At 36.3% G+C, this 22,122-nt stretch overlaps 1 protein-coding gene across 2 annotated transcripts in view; it reads right to left on the bottom strand.

The window, feature by feature from the left end:
• The window catches only part of LOC136041870 (protein disulfide-isomerase A5-like), a 96,141-nt gene that overhangs the window by 44,103 nt on the left and 29,916 nt on the right, over positions 1 to 22,122 (bottom strand). The window contains exon 7 of one of the 2 annotated variants that reach the window (XM_065726654.1): positions 11,759 to 12,058. In XM_065726654.1, coding sequence (XP_065582726.1) covers positions 11,759 to 12,058 — 300 coding nt within the window. Of the gene's footprint in view, positions 1 to 11,758; positions 12,063 to 22,122 lie in introns of both variants that reach the window. The other variant, XM_065726653.1, reaches the window with a different exon arrangement.

Here is a 22,122-nt window from a genome sequence, read left to right as displayed (position 1 = left end):
TTTGGTGCTTTAAGAAAACCTAAAAACTTCATTTCGATTAATTTCTACTGCAGTCCTCTTAGCAATATGATCTATATTTAGTTTTTACTTTGCTTATCTTACTATTTATGTATTATCCATGCTTTTGCATGATCAAATTATGTCAGTTTATCATTTGTTTTGGTTATCATTACTTTCAATTTCCATTATTATGTCAATTTTTGTTTTCGAATATTAAATTCATGCCTCTACAGTTTTGCTTACTCTGAATAATCCTATTTCCATATTCTTGAATCTGTATTCTGTCATAATCCACAGACGCCACTTTTCTATTTACTTTGGTGTTTGATTGGCAATTGAAAATTCTGTTATCATCAGATAGCCATAATAAACATTATGGGAATTTCACACGCCCATCTTGGGTATTAATATTTGGTGCCATATCTGCACACTTGGGATGGGGAAATCAGAAGGTCAGTTTAAGATAACGCAAAAGAAGAATTGATTCCTAAAAGTGAGCTTTTTTGTTTATATGCATATCAAAAACATTAAAATCGCTAGGATAATAGTATTTTAAGTATGAATACCCGAAGACCATAGTATTCGCAGTAGGTATACCCGTAAACAGTATGCGCAATACGTTGCTAATTCTTGGGACCCCTTTTAATTCTTTCCTTAAACGACTGAAAATCCACTGCAAAAGAGATTAAGATGAAATAATTACTTTCGTGGCCACGAATTTGGCTTACACTGCCATAATTTTACTGAAACGCAGATATCAGTAGCTCTGACCAACGCTCTCTGATTAGGAGATAATTGAGTAGGAGAAAGAGGGCCGAAGAGTATTGTGACTTATATACTACTACTACTACTACTACTAATAACTCACTGCAGCACCAAGCCGCCTGAGGCCAACACAGCTACGCACGCTCCTCCTCCAACCTAATCTATTTAAAGCCTCCCTCTTTACACCCTCCCAGGAAGTTCCCATTTCCTTTAAATCCTTATTTATGACATCCTCCCAACCCAGACAAGGACGACCTGCTTTCCGTGTAGCCCCAGACGGTTGGCCAAAAAGGACAATCTTCGGTAATCTGTCATCCTTCATCCGTAGAACGTGGCCTAGCCGTCTCAACCTTTCTTTCATTATAGCCCCAGAAAGCGGGATTGAACCAGACTTTTCGTACAACCTACTGTTTGAAATACGGTCAGTCAGCCGGGTACCCAGAACAATCCGTAGGCAATTTCTCTGGAAAACATCTAGTAAATTTTCATCTGCTTTTCGGAGTGTCCATGCTTCAGAGCCATATTTGACCACTGTCATCACTGTAGCTTCCAATGTGACTTATATGGATTAGAAAAAAAGTTCTTCGCATAAAATGAACAAACAAGTTTCAAGTCTTATCCATCAAATAGTTTTGTGCTTTGACGTAAAAAAATATACGAAAGGTTAGTTTGAGATTATGATACAATTGAGAACGATAATCGTTGATCAATGATATTTGTAGCAACAGCCAGATATTTGATCAAATATTGATCAAATGATATTTGATCAATGTATTTGCAGCACAGCCAGGCGTTTTCCAATAACACCTGGCATCTGAAATTCAGATGTTACGTGGAATTTTTTATAAAGTAATGGAAACAGGAAAACAAAGAGTAAACTCCATAAGTAAAAGCTTTGTCATCGTGTAATCTCAAATTCGCGATAGAGCGTGCATTAAAACCTTGGTATTCAACACTGTCTTGAATTATTCAACACTGTCTTGAATAAGTCCCCTCCGATTATTACAATTGGGCACTTTGTTTCGTGAAAGATTTAGGCTATCATAAATCACACTGTTCAACCGCAAGGATCTGTGGTCACAGCGATAGAACAAAGAATAAAGACCAGATTCTCGTAAAAGCTTGACCCAAAGGTGATATTATACAGAATCAGACCTTTTGTATTTTTCTATTACTAAGACTAAATCGCTACTTCAAAGTAAATAACGATGAAAAACTATATCTAGCTATAAGTTCATGAAATTACAAAAACCTAAAGAGTAATATGCACACTAACCTATAACCAAATCGCTTAAAACGCCTTCTTTTAAACTTTGTATCTATTCTAAATGTCAGGAAGCAACCGCGAAAGTTAATCTGGAAATCCTAAACTACAAACTTGACACAGCTGTACGTATACGCATAGCTTAGGCTCAGAAGTAGATGAAACAGACCCATCTGAAGTCAAAGATCCATAAGAGGGATCAACTATTTCGTTTGTAGATTTACTAGATGGGGGCATTAGGTTTCGTAATGATTGGATTGAAAGTAAAAGCGATTGTCTTCTGATGATTGTGCTTTTGAGACTCCCAGACACAGCCCAACCTTTGCTCCATGTAGACTATTCTACAACTAGTCCTCAAAAAAACCTGTCCTCAACTAGGACAGGTTTTTAAGCCCCAAGTAAGCTTGGTTGATCGTCCTAATTATACCTTCCTTTGAAAGTTAATATCCTAGTTATATAGTTTGGCGATCAGAAACTGACCCATCTTTGTAAGACCTACGGGATAGTAGGGGATGTCTCTTTAGGGTCCTATCCGTTCGAGTCAAAAGTGGAATTTCAATTCCTGATCCGATTGATTACAAATCTAAGGAAAATGTAGGTATTACTAATTAAGGAATGTAATTAAGGTATATGTTCAGTCTAAAACAAACGATAGCCTGCAGCTATCTTTTGCAGTATAAGGACAAGATACTTACGCTAGAGGCTTCGTTAATCACAGATCAATCTATTCGCCGGGTCAGAATAATGATATTACTTAGACTTTCCCATAGATGGATGTAAACTTAGTTACAAAATAGGAAAACATTCCAATTTCAGAATTTTCAACCCCATTTCCGCAGATTTTTAATCTGAAAAACCCTGTACACCGAAATTCAAAAACTGAGTTATTCAGATCGATAGAACTCGACCTCAGCTATAGGATAATAATAAAATTTTCATATTTTGTTAATATATTAAAAGCATAAGAAAGCTGAAAATTTTCATAGGAAACACAAACTTTAAGAAATCCAAAATCAAAATGCATTCAGAAAATATTTCACAAAATTTAACTACATCATCTGCAATTCTAAAGTATCATCAAATAATTTTCTTCCTAAAGAAAATAAGCCATGTCTCTATAATTATACCATTCATTCTTGTCAAATTTGTTATATAGAGGGGTTTAATTAATTTTCTAAAATTGATAGGTGTTTCCCCTTTGTCAAAAACTCCATTTATATATTTCAGTAATTTAACTCTAACTTCACAACCACCATATTAAAAAAAAATATTTACTACACAATCAACACCTGGGGCCTGTTTTGTCATCCTTTCAGAACATAAAATATTTCAATAATATGTTGGCAAGACCACAATTTTTAGGACTATTCATTGAACATGTTAAATTTCCTCATAAGCCTACAGGATACACATACCATTACTCCAAGGCCAAGTGGAGGCCACCCAGTTAGTGGCGTTGCTAGATTTGATCCCAAGGTGTTTAATACTACTTCATCTTGCGCCGATGAATCTTTTCTTGCTTGCACTTTTTTACTGTATTTCAGATAATTGCTATAGGTCTAAAGAATATCACAATTATTTGCTTTTTGAAGCATTTTCGTCAGGTCGCCATATACCTAGTAATTTTATTCCTCTATTAGATTCGACCGAACATATTCTTATTTTCGAGGATTCTAACTGTGATCTTTATAGTGTAAATGAGCGTAATACAATTATATTTTTATGTTTACCAAATTTTAATATTTGCCGAAAGTCAATTGATTTTATTAATTCTTATTGGAGCGGGAGTTTACGAGATTTATTGATCACAGCCTTTTCTATTTTACCCCATCTATCCTAGAAATTAAAGCTATCCTAGACTTCCAAATAAGTGATCATTTCCTAATTTAGTTTTTGACAACGTTCTGTGTAATCCATGGTTCTATTCCTGTACCTAATTCTACACCTATTTACCAAAAACACGTTAAAAAGTTATTTGGAACCAACCATTCATACGAGCTTACCGGGATAAAGTTAGAAAGAAACAGGTTTGATTTTTATTATATTTTCAGGAGTACGAAAAGAAAACAATAACCGCTTTGATTCTATCCATTACATGAAGTATCACCAACCCATCATCAAAAAAGGAAAAAGAAGAGGAAACTAGGAAAGGAGGACCAAATACCTCTGGATAAAAGAAAGAAACGAAGAAGTATTTAAGATATGCATTAGAAAAGGCTTTTCTATGTTTTCAATATTATTGTCTATTTTTGAATAAAAAAAAATCTAAAATTTTGAATAAAGGCTTGTGCACTAAACAGCTTAAGAGTTCAATAATAAGTTCGCATTGCGTAACTGTTAAACTGACTTGTCATTCTCGCTTTTGGAAAAATTGTGGAAAGCCACGAGGTGGCCGCCTGGCTTTTCTATGCATGAAGGATAAGAAAGCGATTTTTAAGTCAGAGCTTCGTCGTCATAATAATATTTGGCTAATTGACACCTCGTCTGAGCCGATCTAATCGACACCTCGTCTGAGTCGATGCGAATAAAAAGAAAGCTAGGAAAGCATTACATTTAACAAAAAATAAAAAATAAACTTTCTAAAAAGATTAAACCATCACTTGTTGTAAAAAAAAAAAATTATTTTGGTGACCTATCGAATTCTTTGGTGACCTATCGAATTCTTGTGATGATCCTAAGAAACTTTTGTAGGTTGATCACATTTTAAATAGTTCTTTCAATTTAAATGATTTTTCTATTTCATTTAATTCTTTATTGGGTACAAGTCATAAATTAAAACCATAATTTTCTCAAAACTAAAAATGAGAATTTTTTCTAAATCATGAAAAAATGTGTCTGACTTCATTTCTTCTTTTTCTTCTTTTGACCATTTTTAGTCTTATCTTCAAGTCTGGTAGTGTTCCTTCGTTTTTTATTGTTGGAGCTATAACTTCTATCCCAAAATATGGTAAAAGGGATCTCAAATCTTATGATTCTTATAAACCGATAAAAAAGGGTCCTGTAATAGTTAAGGTTTTTAAATTGTGCCTAAAGGATCTTTTTGAACAATTGGAGGCTGGTTTTCACCAAGCAGGCTTCAAAAAAGGACCATACCCATGCACCATTAGTCAGTGACCATGCACCATTAGTCCGTGACCATGCACCATTGGTCCGTGACCATACCCATGCACCATTCGATGCAATAATCAATGGGTCAAGGTCTACTGGCGCTTCGTATACGTATTTAATTGATAATAAAGAAGCTTTTGACACTATTTGAAATGTTTCCGCTCTTTCAGCTTTTATTAGTGGTGGGAATTCCCCTCTCTGTGGTAGAACTCAGATTATGGTATTCGGTGTTTAAGATAGATATTTATGCACCTACTTCTCATTTTTTTTCTAATCCAATTTCTATTGGTCGTGTAGTTACTTAAGGCGGAGTTTAACATTTTACGTCTTTAATACATATTAGGCGGAGTATCTCCATTCATCATCTACAGCCTTTATCTCTTGGGGACAGGATGTGCCTTTCATTGCATATACTGATTATATTATATTACTAAGTCGTTCTAAAGCTAGTCTAATTAAGAATTTTAATTACCCTTCTTGTATACTTAAAGAAAGACGCCTTTCTATCAGCGTTGGAACATGTCAATATTTTCCTTTCAATGTTAAATGACCGACCTGAATTAACTTGTAGTAAAAGTATTTGATGTCTTCTTATACTTTTGTTTATCTCTGGTTGCCTTTTATTATACTTAAGCTCGAGATTCGAAGTCGTTATTAATTTTAATTATAAAAAAATATAAAGGCATTTGGATCAATAATATGGCTGCATTGTATTTATCGTAGTGATACTTTAGGTTCTCTTTTTTACACTTGTAATCTTCTAGTATGTTCTCTACTCTTCCCTTCTTTTCGAGATTTTAAATTTTGCAATTATTTATCAATTTCCATTTGTTGTGTAAGTTTTTCTCGATTTTCCAGTTTGCTTTAGCAACGGTGAATAAGTTACGAGATATAAAATTAAAGAACCGTTTCAATTAGCTAAGATTAAACTGATAACTTTTACTGTGGGTCTGAAAATATTCTCTGTATCCATATCCTTTTCTCTTTTTTTTCAAAGACTCAAACAGCACTTGAGATATAAATTATTTTGTCTTTCACCAGACATATTTTATTCATTTACGTTTCTATGCCTATTGTATCTTTGCTTTGTTCTGCAATTTTTATTTTGGTAATTTTCGTTTATGCATTTCATAGACTCCTAGACTTTGAGGGAAATAAACAGTGTGCGCGTAACTGAACCACTGAACACTTGAACCACAGTGCACCTTAACCCCTGTATAACCGAACCCCCGTGCAACTGAACCCTCTTGTAACTAAGCACCCGGGCAACTTAGCCCCATTTAACTAAACCCTCGTGCAACTGAACCCTCTCGTAACTAAGCACCCGGGCAACTGAGCCCCATTTAACTAAACCCCCGTGCAACTGAACCCTCTCGTAACTAAGCACCCGGGCAACTGAGCCCCATTTAACTAAACCCTCGTGCAACTCAACCCTATTTAACTGAACCCCCGAAATGTTGAGCCTCATGCAACTAAGCCACAGTGCAACTGAAGAACCATGCAACTGAACCACCATGCAACTGACCCCTCTTGCAATTAAGCACCCGGGCAACTGAGCCCCATTTAACTAAACCCTCGTGCAACTCAACCCTATTTAACTGAACACCCGAAATGTTGAACCTCATACAAGTAAGCCAGAGTGCAACTGAACAACCATGCAACTGAACCACCATGCAATTGACCCCTCTTGCAACTAAGCACCCGGGCAACTGAGCCCCATTTAACTAAACCCTCGTGCAACTCAACCATATTTAACTGAACCCCCGAAATGTTGGACCTCATGCAACTCAGCCACAGTGCAACTGAACAACCATACAACTGAACCACCATGCAACTGAACCCTCTTGCAAATAAGCACCCGGGCAACTGAGCTTTATTTAACTAAACCCTCGTGCAACTCAACCCTATTTAACTGAACCCCCGAAATGTTGAACCTCATGCAACTAAGCCACAGTGCGACTGAACAACCATGCAACTGAACCACCATGCAACTGACCCACCTTTCAACTGAACCTTCGTGTAGCTGAATCATTGTGCAAAGGAGCCACAGAACTCAGTTATTCAGGATTCTAAAAACGTAAGGCAATGTCACTGGGTAAGACACAAATTAGGATTTTTACATTTTCAACCTTGTTGGAATTGTTTTTTTCAAAGTGTCATGATAGAAACGCCTGTCAAGATCATTCATAAGAAAGGTTGTTTTATTTTTACAAAAAAAAAGAAGATCCGATCCATTAAAGCTGATTTTTTTTTCTTCAGATAAATCAGACCTTTCGGGACGTTAAGTAATAAGCACATGGGTTGAAAATATATGAACTCCTTGTATCTAGATAACAGATTTTAATCTGATGTCTTTGAGGAGATTGCAGCTTAAAAAAATACGGGAGTGGGACTGGTTGCACTCCAGCCTTTTTTTCAACATGCCCTGAAATTTTAAACTTCATACCCTCAGGTTTATACCCTCAGCTGTTCTCGACACATTGCAGATACGTCGGTTTGTAAATCTGGACGCACAAAGTACCTCTTGATTTAGTTGAAGATCTTCCTAAACATTTTCCGAACGATGTGACGGCTGACCCCATCAGCCATTTTAGATATTGATGGTATTTCCTTTTCACAACCAACAAAGGAAAAAATACTTTTGATTTTGTTTGGCATTCTTCTTGAAATTTCTCTAAGGTTTGACCTTAATGCCCCATGCTTCTTTTTATTAATAGGATCAAACATGCTTTCTTGATAAAAACACAAACACATTGTATGTTAACAATAGGCAACTTGAATAATTTACAGCCCTTGCACCAGTGGCTAGGGATTAGTGGCCAGTGGCTGCAGTGGCTGCACCAGTGGCTAGGGAACCCTAGAGGCATATTTATTTAACCTTTGAACTGGTTTAAATAAAATAGTAATCTCAAAATTACCGATAGGATGTATTTAGAAAAAAAGAGGGTGGGGTTGGAAGCCCTTTGATCACTTTCAACTTTTAAAAAGTACACTGTAGCTTTTGACTTCTAATCGAATGAGCCCCCCTCCCCCAAGTTCCTGCTAAGTGTTTTTCTATACTGTTGAGTAACTACCTTAACTTACAGCCCTTGCTCCAGAAGCTGCTGGTGGGATTATTAACCCCTGAGGCATGGCTATTTGATGTTTAGACTATTTTGATTTTTTTTTGATCAGATATATTTTGGGAAAAAATGGCGGTTAAGAGGAGATGTTGATTGTCCTCTGATTACCTTTAATTCTTCAAAATTGAACTTGAAATTTCAATTTCCAATCGAGTGACCCTTCTCCAAAGTTTGTACGGCCATCCTTTCTACAAAAACCTTTAATTTTAACAATGGGTAAACTTGAAAATACCTCCCCGTGAATAATCTCCCCCCAAAAAATACCCCTTGCGGTTGGTTGATATCCAATCATTTTCGACATAAAAGAAAAGACTAGAAATGCCTGGGGATTATAAAACAATTTCTACCTCCAACCTCTATCATCTCTCTCTTAAAGCTATTTCTGTATTTACCCGAGGGGTCAATGAGAGCTGAGATGTTTTGGCATTAAAATGCAAACCTTGAGTTATCTCCCTCTCTCACTAGCTACAAAACAATCAAAGAAGCCCATTGATTAAGTACCTTTTTAAGTTTTGTAATTTGTCTATCAAACAGTTCGTGGTAACGAACAGTAAGGAGCGACCCGGCTCAATAGTAAACGAAACTCTAAAAAACGGAATTTTGATGCTAAAAGATACATCAAAAGAATCGAATTTTCATGCTGGTTTTAAATATATAAGTTTCATCAAATTTAGTCTTTGTCATCAAAAGTTACGAGCCTGAGAAAATTTGCCTTGTTTTGGAAAATAGGGGGAAACACCCCTAAAAGTCATAGAATCTGAACGAAAATCACACCATCGCATTCAGCGTATCACAGAACCCTGTAGCAATAATTTCAAGCTCCTATCTACAAAAATGTAGAATTTCGTATTTTTTGCCAGAAGACAGATCACGGGTGCGTGTTTATTTGTTGTTGTTTTTTTCCCAGGGGTGGCCATGACTTGAATCACGGGTGCGTGTTTATTTGTTGTTTTTTTCCCAGGGGTCATCGCATCGACCAAGTGGTCCTAGAATGTCACAGGAGGGCTCATTCTAACGGAAATGAAAAGTTCTAGTGCCCTTTTTAAGTGACCAAAAAAATTGGAGGCACCTAGGCCCCCTTCCACGCTCATTTTTTTCCCAAAGTCAACGGATCAAAATTTTGAGATAGCCATTTTGTTCCACATAGTCAAAAACCTTAATAACTATGTCTTTAGGGATGACTTACTCCCCCACAGTCCCTGAGGGAGGGGCTGCAAGCTACAAACTTTGACCAGTATTTACAAACAGTAATGGTTATTGGGAAATGTAGAGACGTTTTCAGGGGGATTTTTTATTTGTTTGAGGGTGGGGCTGAGGGGAGGCGGCTATGTGAGAGGATCTTTCCTTGGAGGAATACGTCATGGGGGAAGATAAATTCAATGAAAAGGGCGCGAGATTTTCAAGCATTACTATAAAAAAACAATGAAAAAATAAAAATAAAAAGCTTTTTTCAATTGAAAGTAAGGAGTAGCATTAAAACTTAAAACGAACGGAGATTATTACGAATATGAGGGTTCTAAAAATACTTTAGCATAAAGAGCGAGGTATTTAGGAGGTGATAAATACCTCGCTCTTTATGCTAAAGTATTTTTAGTAATTTCAACTTTTTATTCTACGGCCTTTCTAATCAGGGGTCATTCTTAAAGAATTAGGACAAAACTTAAGATTTAGTGTAAAGAGCGAGGTATTAACGAGGGGACAAACCCCCTCATATACATAATAAAAATATAAGAATATAAAAGTTTGTTACGTAAGTTAATTCTTAACTTACGTATATTTTTTACTAATAAAAACGTTCGTTAAAAATTAAAAGCTCTAGTTGCCTTTTTAAGTAGCCAAAAAATTGGAGGGCAGCTAGGCCTCCTTCCCCACCCCTTATTTCTCAAAATCGTCTGATCAAAACTAAGAGAAAGCCATTTGGCCAAAAAAAGAATTAATATACAAAAATCATTTTAATAGTTTATGTGTGGAGAGCCAAAATCAAACATGTATTAATTCAAAAACGTTCAGAAATTAAATAAAAAAACTAGTTTTTTCAACTGAAAGTAAAGGAGCGACATTAAAACTTAAGACGAACAGAAATTACTCCGTATATGAAATGGGTTGTCCCCTCCGCAATCCCTCGCTCTTTACGCTAAAGTTTGACTGTTTGCCACAATTCCACTTTTTAAAACAATTAAAAACTTCAGCGTAAAGAGCGAGGGATTGCGGAGGGGACAACCCATTTCATATACGGAGTTATTTCTGTTCGTCTTAAGTTTTAATGTCGCTCCTTACTTTCAGTTAAAAAAAATAGTTTTTTTTTATTTGATTGCTTATAGATACTGTTTGCTTTTGGGAAACATAGCGACATTTTTCACGTGGGAATTTTCTGAAGAGGGGGAGGGGGAGTTTCAGGAGAATTTTACATGAAATGAACATTTTTGAACGGAGGTGGGGGGAATTAAACATAAATTCCTCTTTTCCACTTTGCTCAGCGCTTCTCAACTAAACTAAAAATAAAAAGGAACTCAGATAAAATATTAAAAAACTATTCCGCGAGGGGATATTTTCTAGGAGAGGGGTTTTCCATGGGAGAGGAGGGTAAACGCCTGGACCCGTAGACAGGGACAGGGCAAAGGGAACCCACATTATCAGGCATAAGAAAAGGAGAAATAAATCAGACTTTAAGAGTTTATGACGTCCGACTTTCTTTGTTTTTGTGACAACAAAACGGAGCTTTTTTAATAATCCTTTTGACAGTCACTTATATCATGATTAAAAAGCAAACAATTCCAACAAGGTTGAATATGAAAAGATTCTAACCTATGTTTTACCCAACGTAAGTACGGTGGTTGAATTGCACGATGGTTCAGTAATACGGTGGTCCAGTTGCACGGTCGTTCAGCTGTATGGGGGTCCAGTTATGCGAAGATTTAGTTAAAATGGGTAGATTTGCTTGGGGGTTGAGTTGCACGAGGGTTCAGTTACACGGGGATTTAGTTACAAGTGTATTCAGTTGCACGGCGGTTCTCTTAGACGGTGGTCCAGCCGCACGATAGTTTAGTTGCACGGCGGTTCTCTTAGACGGTGGTCCAGCCGCACGATAGTTTAGTTGCACGGCGGTTCTCTTAGACGGTGGTCCAGCCACACGATAGTTTAGTTGCACGGCGGTTCTCTTAGACGGTGGTCCAGCCGCACGATAGTTTAGTTGCACGGCGGTTCTCTTAGACGGTGGTCCAGCCGCACGATAGTTTAGTTGCACGGTGGTTTAGTTACACTGGTTAGTTGGTTGGGGTTCAATTACACGGTGGTTAAGTTGCAATGGAACCGAAATAAAAAAATAAATCCATCATTATACCTTATCTTTTAAACATTACAATCACGTTTTTAGATCCTACATTTTTATATGTCATGTTCATCCTAAAATAGAAAAAGAAGAGTAAAGTAGAAAACAGAAAAGGAATAAAATACTACCAATCTCCTAAAATACTTAAATGAAAATGTGTAGAGCTCTTACATGGTGCATAGAACATAACCAGGGCATGCTTTTTACGCTTAAGAATTGGCTTGAAATTTTCGTCGTTTAAAAAAATTATCTCCGAATCGGCTTCTTCATTCCATGGCAGTTCACTAGGTGGGGGAGGGGGAGGCTTCTTTGGGTCCTTCATAAAATCTATGATCTTGTTTTCTTCACGAAACGAGACGTCAAACACAAACTCGCTGTCTTTAAAATACTTCAGAGACGGATAACCAGTTATTCCAAATCGCTCACCAAGAGATTTTGATTTAGTTACATCCACAGCCGCTAAGATCCCATCGACCTAAGATAATATAATATCAAAACTAGGGGTCCATAACGGTTTTAACATAAATTGAGAAAGTTTCTAACCCAGGATCCGTTCAGAATCATTTCTATGATAAAAACAACAACTAGTAAAACAACAGGGAATTTACCTAAAACACTGAATCCTGTTTAAACCTTGAGAAAATTTCGTTTCTATGTCCAAGAGCCGTCCTCAGCAAACTACGTGTAGCAATTAAATAAAGCTTAGAATAAAATCAACCAGAAGTGGTTGAACTTCGTTGAATTAATGATTCTGGGACTATTTTTATTTTTAGTTTCAAACGCCTCGTTTTTTTTTAACTTTTACTTTATTTATATACATAGTTTGGCCATGCATCTAGGATCAAACGAAAAACAAGTTGTCGAAAAATGAGGCGTGAAGAGGTCGTAAAAAACGGTTGAAGGGAAATTAAAACTGGTAAAGAGGGAATGTTTGAATAGATTGGAATGGAGGAGGAGCGTGCGCAGGAGTATTGACCACAGGCGTATTGGTGCTACACTTAGTTGCTGTAATCCGAATTATATAATAAGGTTTAATTTATTGTGTTGTGGGAGGAACAATTTAGTTTTGTCCTTCGGCTTATTGTGGAATAGTGGTAGGAAAATAACCCCGGCAGCTTTGGATTGGCAAGAATGACATCACATTTTGGAAATTTACGCCTAATTCTTATCTTGGGTCAAAAAGGAAGTATTGCGTTGTTCTTAGTCCAAAGCCTGGAGTTTATAGGCAGGAATAAAAATATTAATTAAAACTATATGAATGTATTTCGCCATGGACTAATCTCTTTGAATCGTGTCGGTTTCAAGGAGAAGACTCAGTTCAAAAACGCAAGATAGCGGTGAAGGTCACAATCAAGAACAAAATTTACAAGGACTGAGTATTTGCGACAGTTCCCTGGTCCCAAATACGAAAATATTGTTTTGAAACAGTAAATGGCCAAGTTAAAAGAGAATCCAACATGTCCAATATGGGCTGTTTGCCTCTTGTTTTAACCAAAACCACACAGGGAATTTACATCCATATTTTATAATAGGAGAACTAAATTGAGTCAGTAGCCCGTGCAATTCGCAATTTCGTGTTGCCAACATTCATCAAGCAGGTTTGATTTTTGATTTTAATTTAAAAAAAGTTGATTTTTGAATTTAAAAAAAAAGGGAATAGTTGTGGGAAAAGTCAAAGTCATGGCCAATTGTAGAAAAAAGCCAAGACAGATTGTCCAATTAAGTGGGCAGCCCAGTCAAGGTTAATTTTACCCCTTTGATGGCCGTTGTTACTGTCTCCCATTTATGCTCCGTGCAAACGTGTACGGAAATAATCTGGAGGCAAAAATAAGTCCATGAGACGCAAAGTGGACTTACAGCTACTTCAGTGGCCCCACTAACTTGTACCATAAAGATGAGCTGTTTGCCTCTTGTTTTAACCAAAACCACACAGGGAATTTACATCCATATTTTATAATAGGAGAACTAAATTGAGTCAGTAGCCCGTGCAATTCGCAATTTCGTGTTGCCAACATTCATCAAGCAGGTTTGCATTTTACGTCTTTTTTGAACCGGAATCACACAAAAGTTTTTTATCTCTGAGACGGAAGGCCGAAATTGTCCAAGACCTTTTTATTCCCCCTCCCTCTGTCCCATCTTGTCCTTTTTAGAAAAAAAAAACTTTGAAATGGGGCACCTTGTCTGATCCAGAATCATACAGCAATTTTCAATTGGACTCCTCCCACAACATCCATCCACCAACCCTTTCCCAAGATTTGTTCATGGAAAGGCAGGAATGTTACATTCCACTTTAAGCAGAGTCAAGCAAGGATTTTCTATTTGTATGTTAAGACGTTCAAAGAAGTTCCACAGCCTTTCTAATCCCCCATCCCATTCAACTTTCAACTAGAAAGACAGACATATCTCACCTTGTTTGAAGCCAATCCTCAGAAAAATATTTAATATCTGTTAATGAGACAAAAAAGCCTCAATACTATATACTGTTTTGCAGAACGGTTGCCAAGTAACCTCTGATCTGAATCAGAATCACGCAAAGGCTCTCAATCTGTGTGACTAAAAACAAAAATGGGATAGTAACCCCCCTAACCGGGATACTCGCCCCACTAACCCTCCTAGTACAACCTATCACAAACTTTTTAGGGAAAAGATTGAAACATAGCCCCTTACTTAAATCAAAAGTACGATATTTTCAAATCTGTCTGATTTGAGAAACGCAGCAGGCATGTGACCCATTCTCCCCCTCCCCGCCGGATTCTCAGGAGAAAAATAGGTAGTTTAAACCTTGTTTGAAGCAGAACCCTACATACGACTGTAGAAAGCCTACAAAACCACTTACTTCTAAGCCGAAAAATAGGCAGTTGTTTTTTTCCAAATCGGCTTTAAGGCATGGGTTGTATTATAAGAATGGGGGTATTCAGATGCGTGTTCCCCATCGCAGATCTTTGCACAAAAATCTTTTGATCCATTTAAAACTTATAAGACAGGTAACTTCGGATGAGAAGACAGAGGGAAAGATTTCCAGAGGCCTTCGTCACTTTGAACACAACAAAATTTCCTATTAAAGTGTCGACATTCACCTGAAATTTTACAGAGACACCTTCATCCAAGGAGACGCTAAACAAGAGTTTTTAGGATGCTAACTTTTACAAAACATGTTCCTGCAGGCATAAGATTTCGTTGTTCAGATTTCTCCTCTATTAAGAAGGAAAAATTAAGCGATGAAATTCCATTTAGTTTCGTCATTATTAGCAGAGCTCAGGGTTTAATCGCTTGGTGACAGAAATAAAATTAAATTTACCATACCATCAAATACATCTAAAACGATTAGAAGGTTTTGAAACAGAGTCAGAAGGTTTCGAAACAGAATATGTAGGGGGGAGGGGCAATTTTGTTATTATTTGGACTTTTCAATGGTATTTCCAAGAAAAAGATATTCTTCGAAATCTATGGGAGCAATTGCCACCCCTCCCCCAATTGGCACCCTTGCCAATAGATCATGGACCAAACACGCAGAAATACAGAAGAGCATACAGCAAAGTTTATGTCTTAAAATATTTGTTTTTTTTTTTACATCAACCCTTCCTCACCCAGCATATTTTGTGTGGGAATACCTAAACTATGACTAATTGCTGGAAAATACAAAAAAAAAATTATTTTTCAAAATCTAAGGGAGCGATTGCGCTCAGTAAAGTGGCCTCTGCTTGCTGATGCTAGAATTTTGGAAATTGCTACGTTGATTGTGTTATCTTTTATATATAGGAAGAGTAAAACACGACTATATCTTGTTACATGGTGCATTTCAAAATATCCACATTGACTGAGGGCCATGAAAAGGACAATAAGACCCTTTTAAACAAGGAAAGCATCGTCATTAAAATTAAATAAAGCTTTATTAAGTCGACAAAACACAAAACATTCAGCAACAAACACCAAATAGCTCCCCGTAAGACTTTAAGACTGGTAATACAGGGAGAAAGAACAAGAAACAAAACAAAAGGTCAAAAGTAAAAAAAAAAGAAAGAAAAAAAAAGCAAATATCGCCCACCACTGATTACGCGCCGACAACCAAATCAGAACAAAGTGCTGAGCCAGATAAACAAAACAGAACACAATTCCAACTTGGAAAAGATACATCAATCACACGTGGGCGTTAAAAAAAAAGGAGAAAACAAAATTAAAAAAACTTAGCCAGAGATTGAGAATGGTTCACACTCCTTTTAAACGCTCCAAACGAATGACACATTGAAGCCAACTTAGGTAAAGTATTCCAGGCCGACTGACAAGCAGTCAGGGGCTGAAAAGCGATCTGACTGATTGACTGAATGGAATCTGAATACAATCGTAATTACAAAGGTAATATGCAAGATGGTCCGAGATAAGAGGCGGTCTAGTTTTAGTGGTCACAGGAACATCATGTAATTGAAGACAAACAGAAGAAACACATGAAACACTATAAAGTGAATTCAAATCGAGCTACGGCTTACTAAAAGAACTATTTGTATCAACGATAATATTCCTCGCTTTGCCATATATCCTAGAGTGGTGTTAGAAAGGAAGAAAATGCTGAAACCCATTGAGTGGGGCAATAAGTGACGTAATACTAAACTAGACTGTGAAGCAAAATTTTTAGCATTGACACTAGAAAAAAATGTTTGAGCTTTCTAATAATACCGACTTCCTCGATATCTACCTTTTAATTCGACTAATCTGACGCCCGAAGGAGAGATTCTAATCAAGCAAAACACACAGGAACTAAACTTCACAATGCCTATGTATAGTTACAAAAATCCCCTGAAAGATGAATTTCTGAAAGTGTTTGAGCTTTCTAATAATTCCAAGATTCTTCGATATCTACCTTTTAATTTGACTAATATGACGCCCGAAGGAGAGATTCTAATCAAGCAAAATACACAGGAACCAAACTTAACAATCCCTATGTATAGTTCCAAAAATCCACTGAAAGATGAATTACCGAAAGTTTAAGGAAAATCTGACGAATTGGTGAGGAAATCACAGAATTTGACTTAGCAATATTTAAGACTTGCTCCCTCGAACAATACACTAAACTTAATATGGATCTCAGACTCCGTAATGGCAACAGTGCCATGTGTACTGTCATCAGCGAAGGCAACTAGAATATCGTCATCAGTTGCTGGAGGTTTAAATTTATGGGTCGGAATTATTTGGGGTGGCATAGACGACAACAGCCTGTTTGTTTTTGGTTCATAACCGTAAAAATAAGATCATTAACATAAATAAAGAACATAACTGGCCCAAGAGCTGAGGCTTGTGTGAACCTGAGACGGTGAGGGAAAAGGAGGATCCATGGACCAATAAGAACCAAACAAAGCATTAGCATTCCCTCTTATACTGTTATGGAATAATTAAAAGAGTTGAATTTGGTTGGTCAGGGAATCGAAAGCATTTCGAACGTTCAAAAATGTAGCGACAAGAATCAGACCCAAATCAAGAGCTGAATGCAGCAAATTTTAAAGAATAGCACAAGGATGCTCAGTTGAATCCTTTGCTCGGAAGCTAAACTGAAATTAAGGAAAAATCCTTCACTTCTAAAAAGGAAAGTAGATGAGAAAGTATAGCGGTTTCAAAAATTTGCCTAAATACAGACAATAAAGATATCGGCCGAAAATTAGCTAGATCACTCCGAGGTCCACCTTCATAAAAAACAATCACTCGAGATCGCCGAAGTAAACTGGGAAAATCTCCATTCTCAGAATATAAATATCCAAGCATTTTCAAGAGAGAGATAATTAAAGGGAGATTAGTTTCACTTCTTTGGTGGGTGATAAATTCAAGACCAGAAGACGCTGCACCTTTTAGCACATAGACAAGTCTACTAAGCTAAACTTCAGAAACAGGCTCCTAGATCATCGGTTTCAATGAAGTTGGACAAAGGTGCAACGTAAAATTAGGCTTGAAAAACAGTAAAGCAGTTAAAGACAGTAGAAGTAGTTGCTTTATCTCAGCTTTGCAAAATAGGAGGTACATGCCTCTTGAACATGAATACAACCTGAAGAACAGAGGCAGTAACCATCAAAGTTCAAGGGAAGCAAGAATGCGGGGACAAAGGTTTGAGAAGAGAAATAATTACTTGCCATTTTTTTCTGAATCTTCTCTCCGCAATTCAAAAATCCCTCAAAATAATAAAAGCGAGGTGATGATGAGTCAAACTGCATCAAAAAGGATTTGGCGATGACTTTCTAGACTTGCAAAATTTCAAAAGGTTATTTTTTCTTCTCAAGCTCCTGAGAAGACCCAGTCATCCACTGAAGGAAAAAAAAATCCACTGATAAGCACCGTATTAGCGGGGTCGACATCAACAAATACAAAGAAATAAAATCATAGTGTTTCACTTTCAGCACTTTCTTTAGCCAATACAGCCTGTTTGAATTAGCCTATGGCAGCAATGTGAAGAAAAAGGAATGCTCTGCGAAATTTTAATTAGCTTCATCAACATAACATAAAGAGCCACCCACAACACTAAGAAATAATGACAAAAGAGTACTACCTCCCGCAGTACAGGTATTGACTCTTTCCATTTTTTAGCCTTTTCCAAAAATAGTGATTTGGCAGTATATCTAAAAAACATACAATTTCACAATAATTTTTCGAAAAGAATACGACAATTAAAAAAAATTAATTATCTAATTGTAATACAAAGGCCATTCGAGATGTAATGAGAAGAATCGCTGTGGCTCAGAAACGCCTTATTTAATCAGTTTAAAACTTTCGTTACTTTTCAACACAGTCCCTAGCAACATTTACGCACTTTTTCTGCCATTGTTCAAATTTGGTTTGATGTCAAAGCCACTTTGCCTCTGATTTTTAACTTCTCCATAGGATCGAAAATATTTTTGCGCATAGCCTCTTCAAGGAGTAAAAAAAAAACAAAAAAAAACTAATGAGTGAGATCAAGGCTCTAGGGGCGACTTAAAGTTGTTTCGTACTGTCTCTCGCTTTAGCACTACCACATATGGACGAGTATTACCACGAAGAAATGTTAAACGGAGTAAAGAGTTTATGACACTTGGAATAGCAGGGCTTACTTTTTGTAATAATATACGTATAATATTGACTACTGATAGTTCGTTGATCTTCAGTATAGTCACAATAGCCCTGTTTTAATGAATTCCAGGATACTGTGTGCATGAGTTAAGGCCTGCCAACAAAACAACGAGGGCTCTTGGCAAAATGGATGTTTTTTTCTTTATGATCATGCGCGCTCTCATATGGTAAGAGAGATCCTTCAAAATCCCCCCTCTTACCATAACCTCACCAAGCATACTTTAATTTGTTTGTGCCTCTTCAAGAAGCTAAGAGCCTCTTTTTCGGTCCAATGAAGAAGCTAAAGATTTTGTGTAGAAGTGGCACCAATATTAGCATAAAGAATTGACGCCAGGGCATAAACAAATTAGAACAATGACGGGAAAAGGGCATAAAGTATTACAACTGCAATAAAAAAGAAGTATTAGTACCTTTCGAGGTCGGCTCGAATATTTTTTTTTTTTTTTTTTTTTTTTTTCAAAATCACTTTTGAGTATAGATGAAAAAAATATATTTTTAAATTACTCAGATTACAGTCCGGAGCCGGACATTATAAATATTAGTTTTGATTACTATCTATAATGTCTGTAGGTGTATTAATACGTAATTGTTTTTAATATGGCGATTGTGATTTTAAACTGCAAAATTGTGCTGTACATCACAGATTCTATGAAGATGATAAATGCATCATGCCAAAATATTTCAAGCAAAATGATTTTTTGAAATTTTGATTATGATTACGGGGAGACCAAAAAGGGGCAAGGCAAGCCGACCCGATCCTTGGATATTGCTGATACTCCCTTTTGACAACCAGCATGCATGTAGTGTCTTTTAATTTTGTTCCACCTCCCCTTAGCATGTTTTGAAAGTTTCATCCTAAAACTCTAAGCCTTTTTGGAGAGGCGGGATAAAAAAATAAAATCATTTTAAAAAATATATTGGTCAGGAGGAGGCAAAAACATTCTATTTTGAAGTCTTCGGTATTTGAAGAAAAAGAACTTAAAAACCATGTTTCTTTGGAACAGATATTTAGAAAGCTTTTTGACTTTGGGATGCAGTAGCAAGGAACCAAAGAGGGAAGGAGAAAAAAAGAAATCGGGAGAATCAGCAAAAAAAGGACAAGTGATGATTCCTAGGAGAACAAGATTCAAGGTTATATATAATTCATAAAGGTATTGCCCAAGAACACTCTACACAATTACAGACATAATAACACGCAAAAAAAATGTGAAAGGTCTCTGCTGTGCAAAAATATTTTGTTTATTTTAAACGGAAACCTTTACAATCAACTATATGTCACAGAAAATTAGGTTTAATCAGAAAATAAATTATTAATGATAAAGACTTTGTCTGACCCAGGGACCCCAATTATTTATCAAATAAATGTCCTTTTATTCTTTTCATATTTTATTACTTCCCTTTAATTTTATTCTTGTTTTTCCCTGATAATTTCTTTTAAGTCTTTTTTATGCATGATACACTTGTTTGGCAGTTTTAACCTCCTAAGCGGGTGTAATATGAGGAACAAGGTATCCATAAAGACGGCATTATATAGTAAAAGGATTTTTGCATACACACGCAAATTACCGTTCTCTTATACCAACAGTCTACCCTCCTGTTCAAACTTGTTCCGAGTGTGGCAACCTGAGGTGGCTACTGATTTGTATTAGATCAATGTAGCGTGAATTCGGAGTGATTCTAAATATGTTTTCTCCAAGAAGACTATTCAAGGCTATTTAAGTAGCCTGTGGTCGTAATCTATATAGGCATTAAACATTTGGAAATAGATCAGTTTCTTCAGCATACCTTTGCCTTTATGGTACTGTATGGCCCATTCTTCAATTGGTCATTTCAGGTGACTTAAGAAAAATAGGCTACAGCTATCCCCCCTACACCTCCAAGATTTTGTCAAAATTACACGCCAGATCTTGTATGTGGTTATAATGAATTTTTTCCAAAAAAGATTGCCTGAAATCCTCGATAATAACCTTAAAACATATAGGACCCAAGAGATTAAAAATGTACAGCAATTGCAATTGGGTTGTTAAAACTGACAGGAAGGACCAGATTCACAATTTGCAGGATCAAATGGAGCTCAGTAGGTCTATCTTACAACTTCTAATTTTGGCTTTATTTTTAGAACAAGCGTAAATAACTAAACAGCGAGTTACGAAAGACCTGACAAATTTCAGTTGATACTGGTTTGTTAATTGAATTGAATCGTGCTGAATGAAATTTAGTAGTTATCAAAAAAGCAGCCGCATTATTGACTTATTCGTCCCCAAAAATTATTTGTGCCCAAATGTTTTTTTCCAAATGTCGGAGCATAACTAATTTTCCTTCTTTCAGAAGACCAAGAAGAATTATGAAGACATTTAGGAACTTGCTGAAAGATCTATTAGTTAAAAACAGTAGATTTTTAAATAGATTCCCATTTATACACTGATTGTGCAGAGGAGAGAGACCCATGGTTTCACTTTAAACATTCACTTTGCTTTTTTCTTAAGTTATTATCGTCAGTGCTGGGAGCTTTTTGTTCTTATTTATTTATTGTTTTCTTTTTCCGTGTGTTTAGTTGTCGTGTTTTTTTCTTTTTTTTTGAGAAGCAGCTACACGCGATATAAACAAAGTTTAGATCCTGCTTTTATAAAATGTTATGATTTGGCAAAATTATGAGCAAAATTATATCACTAAGTTTTTATTTACATGAATTCAGTAGTGGATCGACTCAAAAAATTTTGCTTCATTTGTCTTTTTGTTCGTTTGATTTCCAGCTTTAAATGGGTACCTGGAGAAATCTGGGGAAGATAAACAGGAAGGATGTGCGAAAGCACAGGATGGTTGGCCCCCAACCCCCCATTGCACTTCCTGGCTGAAGGGCCAAGAAACGGAGATCAGCACCGCCGGTAGGGACTGTAAAGTCTAATGCCGTATCCTTTACCTTTTATATATATATATATATATATATATATATATATATATATATATATATATATATATATATATATATATATATATATATATAGATTCGAAAAGCAGAAAATGAATGTTCAACCTCGCCACTTTCTTATTTTACCATCTACCAGGGTTGTCATAAAAAAAATTTAAGCGATCTTCTGTTTTCCACCCACAGTATTTCTATAATCAAAAAGAAGCTGCTATCTTCTGAATACCCGTAGTGTGTTTAGTCAAAAGTTTTTAATTTCCTCTCTAGCTATAAATAATAATTAAGTAGCATTCTTTGTGGGGTTGTTCCATTCAGCTATTTTGACGTATTAAAATCTGTCATCTTAGTAGAATCTTTTACTTCAGCTGGTCCTTGTAATACATGTTGTAGGGATAATAAAACAGATTTGGAATAGTCGTATCCAGAATTTTTCCAAAGGGGGAGGAGTACAAAAGTATTTTTTCGGGGGGAGGGGGTGCAAAGGATATTTTCGGGGGGAGGGGGTGCAAAGGATATTTTCGGGGGG

The sequence above is a fragment of the Artemia franciscana genome, unplaced genomic scaffold (genome assembly GCF_032884065.1).
Source record: "Artemia franciscana unplaced genomic scaffold, ASM3288406v1 PGA_scaffold_47, whole genome shotgun sequence".
In the NCBI taxonomy this organism is placed as follows: Eukaryota; Metazoa; Arthropoda; class Branchiopoda; order Anostraca; family Artemiidae; genus Artemia; species Artemia franciscana.
Note: the sequence above shows the minus strand (reverse complement) of the source record. Positions and strands in the feature narration are given on the sequence as shown.